We start from the raw sequence: 8,789 nt of genomic DNA on the forward strand, positions 1-8,789 counted from the left end.
TATGTGTTTGTGAGATGAAACGTATTTACTTCCCCAGCATCATTTCTACATTCTCCTTTTTTTATTTTTTTGAGACAGTCTCACTTTGTTGCCAGGCTGGATTGCAGTGGTGTCATCTTGGCTCACTGTAACCTCCGTCTCCAGGTTCAAGTGATTCTCCTGCCTCAGCCTCCTGAGTAGCTCCATTATAGGCACGTGCCACCAAGCCCAACTAATTTTTGTATTTGTAGTAGAGACGGGGTTTCAACATATAGGCCGGGATGGTCTTGATCTCCTGGCCCGTTGCCGACTCGAGCTCCGGTCGCCTGCTGTGGGGCTCCTTCCCTGCCCGCCCGGGACCCTGACCGTGGCCTCATCCCCGCCGGGATCCGCGCGGCCCAGCGGGCGCCCAGAAGGAGCAGGCGGCGCGGGGGCGCGCCGGGCGGGGGAGACGTGTCCAGAGCCGCAGCTGCCCGCGGGCTGGGACTGCTCGGCCGCCTCCTGCCCGGCGAGCAGCTCAGGTGGGCCGCGGTGGCGGCGCCCAGTGGCAAGGCGAGGTTACATGGCGGCAGAGTCTTTGCAGGCTGGTGGGTGCGGGGCGGCCCCCGAGGCGCGTTAGAGCTCCGGGTTGGCGCAACCGCCTGTGGATCTCCCGAGGATTGCATCTGACCCACGCTGGGGTGCGCGGGACGGGTTGGGGCTGGGCCTGGGCCTGGGGAGGGAAGGGTGTCCGATCCCGGGGTTCTCTGTAGGAGAGGGATCTGGAGCACCGAAGGAGGTGGAGGCTGGAGGCCCGGGCTCCTCTGGGTGCTAGCGAAGGAGAAGGGCTGGGGGGTCCGGATATCTGGTTTCACAAGGGCCGGGGGATGGGGGATCCAAAGAGGGGATCTGCGTTCCTGGATCCTTGCTGGAAGAGGGGTCTCAGAGGTCTAGATTCCTGGGCTGTCGAAGAGGAAGGGTCTGGGAGGGGTGCTGTTTCTGGGTTTTTAAAAGAGGGGCGTCTTCAAATCTGGGTCCCCAGTATGGGTGCGGGGAGTAACTTTGATTTCTGCCTTCGCAAAGGAGGCGCCTGGGTGCTGGGAGATCCCCACGCTTTCCTGGGTTCTCAAAGGAGAGAAGAGCTGGAGCCTGTGCGCTCATAGGAGAGGGGTTGGGGGTGGATTCCTGTCTCCAAGGAGGAAGGGGCTGGAGTCCGGTTCCTAGGTTCTCAAAGGAGAGGAGCTGAGTCTCGGACTCCATCATCCTCAGAAACTGGGGTCTAGAGGGCTGGGTTCCTGGATCCTCGAAGAGGGAGGAGGCAGGGGGCCTGGATTCCTGGGTTCTCACTGTGAATCTCTGCCCCTCCCCCAGACCATGTCGCCTGAATAATGGAGGTATCTAGTGGTTCTTCTTATCTCCATCCCCATCAGCTTCCTCTTTAAGAAAGCCGGTGAGTCAGGCTCCCTCCGCAGTGGAAAATAAATGGGGGGACCCTCTGGAAGGTTCCAGGCTTATGCTGTCCCTTCCCCCTGCAGGTCCTGGGCTGAAGAGATGGGGGGCAGCTGCTGTGGGCCTGGGGCTCACCCTGTTCACCTGCGGCCCCCACACTTTGCATTCTCTGATCACCATCCTTGGGACCTAGGCCCTCATTCAGGCCCAGCCCTAGTGAGAATTTGGTGGAGGGAGGAGAAGGAGAGGAGGGGAGAGGAGGAAGCAACCTGTTTCCTCTTTGGGTCTTTCTCAGCTTCTGCCTCATCGCTGGCTGTCTGGCTGTCTCTTGCTGATCAGATCCTTTCTCTGTTTCCTGGTTTTTTTTTTTTTTTTCTTTCTTTCTTTCTTTTTTTTTTTGTTTTTTTGAGACGGAGTCTTGCTCTGTTGCCCAGGTTGGAGTTCAATGGTGCAATCTCAGCTCACTACAACCTGCACCTCCTGGGTTCAAGCAATTCTCTTGCCCCAGCCTCCCGAGTAGCTGAGATTACAGGCATGCACCACCATGCCTGGCTAATTTTGTATTTTTAGTAGAGATAGGGTTTCTTCATGTTGGTCAGGCTGGTTTCAAACTCCTGACCTTGTGATCTGCCTGCCTCAGCCTCCCAAAGTGCTGGAATTACGGGCGTGAGCCACCGTACCCAGCCTCTTCCTCTGCTTTTCTTCCTCCCCCGCCTTCTGCATCTGGTCCCTGTGTATTTGTCCCAGTCCGCTACATCCATGTCATGGAGAGAGGTGGGTGATGTGTCTGCTGGCCCTGCCACCATTCATATTCATTCATATCCACCCCCCTCTTCTTGAGCCCTGGACCTTGGAAATAAAGAAAAAGTGGAGGATTGCAGGGTCTTCACCTGAAGCTTCCCTGAACTTCATTCTTCTCTGTTGCTGTGTGTTTCTGTGTGGCTGAGCCTCTTCTCCCCACTTCAATCATACTCATTCTGTCCCTACATCCACCCTCCAGTCCTCTCTCTCTGCCCTTCTGTGTTTCTGTCTCTGAATGAATGGGGAGAGTTGGGGGAGGATTGGTGGCTGGACTCGGGGAGTGGGTGGCCAAGGCTGAGACTTCTGTGCCCAACACAACGCACCTCCTGCTTTTGCCCAGCTCCTGCCACGCCCTGGCTCTGGCCTGGACCTTCTCCTATCTCCTGTTCTTCCGAGCCCTCAGCCTGCTGGGCCTGCCCACTCCCACGCCCTTCACCAATGCCATCCAGCTGCTACTGACGCTGAAGGTCAGACTCGGGGCTTGCCACTCCCCTCCAGCCTCCCTGTGGTCCCCTTCACCTCCCCACTTTACCTCCCCCTCCAACCGCTCCCGGATTTTACCTCCTGCACACCCTCGGGGTGGGCCGCCACCACACTGCTGCCCTGGGCATAGGGTTCCCCATTCACATGCTCTTGGGCAGGTCTTCACCTCCCAGCTCCTCCTGGGGTGAGGAAATGACCCATGTGGGGTAACAGTAGGTGCCACTGGGTGCTTGCTGTGAGCCAGAGGCCCAGCTGGGTGGTTTACCAACATGCTGTCCTTGAATCTCTGTAGCTAGCTATTTTGCAAAGGAGAAAAACTAGCTCTGGGGAGAAGGTACTTGTTGAAGGGCACAAAACTAGGGCATCCAGGTCTGGCTCCTAGTCACCTGGGAAGATGGGTGAAAACAGACTCCCAGGGCCCACCCCAGACCCACAGAGTCACAGGTTCCTACTAGAGGCTTATCTGTGAACACAGCGGTCATGCTAGGTAGGGAGCGGCCTCCACAGCATTCAGCATGCCCCGCGGGAGCTCAGCAGTGGCAGGAGTAGGTTGGATGAGAGAGGGATTAGAGGAGGAGCATTTCAGGCCGTAGGGATGACGTGTGTGGAGGGGAGCAGAATGGGTTCACCTGCTGCACCAGCCACATCCACTTTCTGGGAAGAGCAAAAGGGAATGGGCAGCAGGGCTGACACCATGCTAGGTCTGGTTGGCGACCGTGAGGACTTTGGACTTCTTCCCATGGAGGACTGAGATCTGCTGGAAGAGGGGATTTTTGGTTTGCTGCCAGAAGAGGCAATGTGACCAGTTTTAAATGTTTAAAAATACTTGTTCTGGCTGGGCGCGGTGGCTTATGCCTGTAATCCCAGCACTTTGGGAGGCTGAGGCAGGCGGATCACCTGAGGTGGGGAGTTTGAGACTAGCCTGACCAAAATGGAGAAACCCTGTCTCTACTAAAAATACAAAAAATTAGCCGGGCGTGGTGGCGCATGCCTGTAATCCCAGCTACTTGGGAAGCTGAGGCAGGAGAATTGCTTGAACCCAGGAGGCAGAGGTTGTGGTGAGCTGAGATCGTGCCATTGCACTCTAGCCTGGGTGACAAGAGCGAAACTCCGTCTCAAAAATAAATAAATAGAAATACTCATTCTAGGCCAGGTGCGGTGGCTCACACCTTTAATCCCAGCACTTTGGGAGGCTGATGTGGGTGGATTACCTGAGGTCAGGAGTTTGAGACCAGTCTGGCCAACATAGTAAAACTCCGTCTCTACTAAAAATACAAAAATGAGCCAGTGTGGTGTCTCACACCTGTAATCCCAGCTACTTGGGAGGTTGAGGCAGGAGAATTGCTTGAACCTGGAAGGTGGAGGTTGCAGGGAGCCAAGATTCCACCATCGCACTCCAGCCTGGGTCTCCCCGGGCGAGACTCCATCTCAAAAAAAAAAAAAAAAAAAATACTCGTTCTGGATGTTGAAGGAGAATTGAAGTGGAACAGGGCAAGATGGAATGGACTCGGATAAAGGGATCCTCCTTTATCCTATATAAAGGGATTCAAATAAAAAGGATCCCTTTATCTGAGTCCAGGTGACAGACTGTGGTGCCTTGATACAGGCTGTCGGCTGTGGGTAGGTCTGAGCTGCAGCAGGAAATGCGCATTTAGGATGATGGAAGGAGTGGCCACCCATGTGGGCAGGATGTAGAGGAGTGAAAAGGGATGGTGCTGGCTGGGTGCAGTGGCTCACGCCTGTAATCCCAGCACTTTGGGAGGCCAAGGTGGGTGGATCACGAGGTTGGGAGATCGAGACCATCCTGGCTAACATGGTGAAACCCCGTCTCTACTAAAAATACAAAAAATTAGCCAGGTGTGGTGGCGGGCACCTGTAGTCCCAGTTACTGGGGAGGCTGAGGCGGCAGAATGGGTGAACCCGGGAGGCGGAGCTTGCAGTGAGCCAAGATAGTGCCACTACACTCCATCCTGGGTGACAGAGCAAGACTGTCTCAAAAAAAAAGGGGTGGTGCCTGAACCCCAGACCAGCAGCAGGAGCCGTTCCCAACTCAAGGCCCAGGGGAAGTGGATCAGGTTGTGGCACCTCGATGGAAAAAGGGTTGTGTAGGCCTGGTGCAGTGACTCATACTTGTATAATCCCAGCGCTTTCAGAGGTCATAGTGGGAGGACTGCTGGAGGCCAGGAGTTTAAGACCAGCCTGGGCAATATAGTGAGACTCTGTCTCTATAAAAAAAATTATTATTATTTTTTTTAAAGACAGAATCTTGCTCTGTCACCCAGGCTGGAGTGCAGTGGTGCGATGTCACTGCAACCTCTGCCTCCCAGGTTCTAGCGATTCTCCCGCTTCAACCTCTCGAGTAGCTGGGACTACAGGCGCCCACCACTACACCTGGCTAATTTTTATATTTTTAGTAGAGACGGGGTTTCACTATCTTGGCTGGGCTGGTCTCAAACCCCTGACATCAAGTGATCTGCCTGCCTAGGCCAACCAAAGTGCTGGGATTACAGGCGTGAGCCACCACATCACACCAGGCCCTATATTTTTTTTTTTTTTTTTTTTGGGACAGAGTTTCACTCTTGTTGCCCAGGCTGGAGTGCAATGGCACGATCTTGGCTCACCACAACCTCCGCCTCCCAGGTTCAAGCAATTCTCCTGCCTCAGCTTCCCGAGTAGCTGGAATTACAGGCATGCATCACCATGCCCGGCTAATTTTTTGTATTTTTAGTAGAGACAGGGTTTCTCCTTGTTGGTCAGGCTAGTCTCAAACTCCCAACATCAGGTGATCCGCCCACCTCCCAAAGTGCTGGGATTACAGGCGCGAGCCATCACGCTGGGCCAACATTATTTTTTTTAAAGGGTGAGTAGAGCCACCCACCTTGAAACGATCTATCAAGGGTGATGGCCAGCCCAAGGCCATCTCACAAGGGAATAAAAGCCCTGCCCTCCCTCCCCTGACTTTGTCTGACTCCAGCCAGGGATTTCTATGGACAACCCAGCCACAAGCTGGAAGAATGAGATCTATTGATATAGGGTGGACCTTGGGACTGTTGGGAAAGGGTGGACAGTACAACATAGTCAGCTCAGTAGTGGAGATGAAAAGAGGCAACAGAGTCAAACTTAAGGGATTTCAAGGCAGGAAGATTACTTGAGGCCAGAAGTTCGAGACCAGCCTGGCCAGCTGAGGCATGAGAATTGCTTGGGTCCCCAGGAGGCGGAGGTTGCAGTGAGCCGACAACATGCCACTCTACTGCAGCCTGGGTGAAAGAGCAAAACTTTTCTCAAAAAAAAAAAAAGAGATCGGATTTGGGGAGTGAGGGAGTGAGGGAGGTTTTGGGCTTGAACAATTTGGGGGCCTATTGTGTGAGGGGAGACACTAGAAGAGGATCTACTTTGTGGGGTGGGTAACATCGTCTTCCGTTTCCAGTGCGTTTTGGGGTGCCTGGAGACATCCGAGTCTAAATGCCAATAAGCCACTTGATGGATAGGTCTGGGGCTGGGGTAGCTGATGTTTGAGCATCATCAGTGTGTGGATAGTATCGAAACCTCTGTGACTGCCTGAGAGCAGGTAAGGACAGAACGGGGAAGGTGGGGAGGAAGGCCTGGGACTGATCCCTGGGGAACACTGCCCAGCTAGAGGCCTTACACACAACCTAGCTATGCAGAGCTGTGAGCATGCAGCACCCCTTGGCTGCAGAGGGCAGCAGCACAAGGGAGATGGGTGTGGGGAAGGGCCCAAAGTCTGACCTGGCCTCTTGCCCACCTCCTTCCGCCCAGCTGGTGAGCCTGGCCAGTGAAGTCCAGGACCTGCACCTGGCCCAGAGGAAGGAAATGACCTCAGGTTTCAACAAGGGTCCACCCTGGGGCTGCTGCCCGACGTGCCCTCCTTGATGGAGACGCTTAGCTATAGTTACTGCTACGTGGGAATCACGACAGGTGAGTGGGCCTGCCCAACAGCTCTGTCTCTCTGCCACCCTGAGTGCCTGTTCTGTGTTCCCGCCCTGCCCGGGGCAACCTCCATCCTAGCATCTGCTGCTGTGAGGGTGAGCCTGTGTCTGGGTCTATGTCTCACGCCTCTGCTGGACCAGAGCTGCTTCGGGGTAGAATCTGGCTGTTCTCAGCCTAAGTGATTCCTTGCTCTTCTCTTCACATGTAGCTTATCAGGAGCACAGAGAAGAGAGAAAGGAGGTACAGATCTATGTCAACCTGATGTTTTTGCTGCCTAGATAACAAATATTCACAGCTTAGGGTCCACTTTCAGTATAAGGAAATATGTTTCATCTGGGCATGGGGACTGATGCCTATAATCTCAGCACTGTGGGAGGCTGAGGCCAGAGGATTGCTTGAGGCCAAGAGTTCAAGATCCACTTGGCCAATGTAGCAAGATCCCTTCCCTTTATTTTAAACCTTTATTTTAAAAAATAAATAAATATAAAATTAAAAGGACCGGGCGCAGTGACTCACGCCTGTAATTCCAGCACTTCGGGAGGCCGAGATGGGCAGATCTCCTGAGGTCAGGAGTTTGAGACCAGCCTGGCCAACATGGTGAAACCGGGTCTCTACTAAAAATACAGAAATTAGCCGGGCATGGTGGTGTGCGCCTGTAATCCCAGCTACTTGGGAGGCTGAGACGGGAGAATCTCTTGAACCCAGGAGGCGGAGGTTGCAGTGAGCCGATACTGCACCACTGCACTCCAGCCTGGGCAACAGAGCAAGACTCCATCTCAAAAAATATATATGTATGTTGGCCAGGCACGGTGGTCTGTAATCCCAGCACTTTGGGAGGCCGAGGCGGGTAGATTACAAGGTCAGGAGATCGAGACCATCCTGGATAACACAGTGAAACCCTGTCTCTACTAAAAATACAAAAAATTAGCTGGGTGTGGTAGCGGGCACCTGTAGTCCCACCTACCCAGGAGGCTGAGGCAGGAGAATGGTGTGAACCTGGGAGGCAGAGCTTGCAGTGAGCCAAGATTGCGCCACTGCACTCCAGCCTGGATGACAGAGTGAGACTCCGTCTCTAAAAAAATGTATATATATGTATATATATTTATATATATAATATGCGTGTGCGTGTGTATATATATGTGTGAAATTTTAAAAAAGATTTTTCATTAATGTTTACTTCATCAAAGTTTCTTTTCCAATAACAGCTTTAGGGAACTCTAATTCACATATTCATCCACTTAAAACATATAATTCTTGGCTTATTTGATTTCCTGAAAAAAAAAAGAAAAGAAAAGAAAAACCAACATACAACTCCCTGACTTTTAGTATATCCACAGAGTTGTGCAAACATGACCACTGTGTAGTTATTTTCAGAACAATTTCATACCCTGCAAAGAAACCCCATATCCATCATCCCTCAAACCTCCATCCATCCCTGGAAACCAGTAATTGACTTTCTATTTGTAAAGGTTTGACTGTTCCAGACATTGTACTTATAAATGGAATCACACAATATGTGGTTTTATTTATTTTAATTTTTTTTCTTTCTTTTTTTTTTTTTATTTTTAATTTCCCATGCTACATTGACCTAAACATATGGTCTTTTGTGAACATACAAAAATTTTAACCCCGCTCCCTTCTGTGAATCACACTGCTTCCGCCCTAGGCCAGATCACCCTGATGTTGTAGCTAAAGTTCTACAGCTATCTCCTAGTTTCTTTCCTTCCTCCCTCCCTCCCTCCTTCCCTCCTTCCCTCCCTCCTTCCCTCCTTTCCTCCTTCCCTCCCTCCGTGGCTGGAACGCAGTAGCACAGTCACTGCTCACTGAAGCCTGGGCTCAAACGATCCTCTCGCCTCAGCCCTCCCAGTAGCTGGGATTACAGGTGCCCTCCACCACACCTGGCTAATTTTTATTTTTTGTAGTGATGGGGTCTTGTCGTTTTGCCCAGGCTGGTCTCGAACTCTTGGGCTCAAGCAGTCCTCCCAGCTAGGCCTCCTAAAGTACTGGGATTCCAGGTGTGAGCCACCGCGCCGGCCCCTCTTTCTAATTTTCTGTCACTGTCTCTGTTTCTCTGAATTTCTTGTCCCCCCCGTCTCTCGTTCCTTATCCCCATTTCCCTGGGTCTCTGTCCCTACCCTTGGGGTCTCCCC

General features: G+C 52.6%; 1 protein-coding gene across 1 annotated transcript; it reads left to right on the plus strand.

The window, feature by feature from the left end:
* Positions 1 to 295: 295 nt before the first annotated feature.
* On the plus strand, positions 296 to 6,582 carry LOC113222588 (lysophospholipid acyltransferase 7-like; the record flags this gene model as incomplete). Its single annotated transcript, XM_026452246.1, has 3 exons — positions 296 to 500; positions 2,549 to 2,675; positions 6,469 to 6,582. Coding segments are annotated over 3 exons (446 nt in total), but the record flags the coding sequence as incomplete, so codon positions are not given.
* Between the last annotated feature and the right edge of the window lie 2,207 nt (positions 6,583 to 8,789).

This window comes from Piliocolobus tephrosceles, unplaced genomic scaffold (genome assembly GCF_002776525.5).
Source record: "Piliocolobus tephrosceles isolate RC106 unplaced genomic scaffold, ASM277652v3 unscaffolded_32104, whole genome shotgun sequence".
Classification (NCBI taxonomy): Eukaryota; Metazoa; Chordata; class Mammalia; order Primates; family Cercopithecidae; genus Piliocolobus; species Piliocolobus tephrosceles.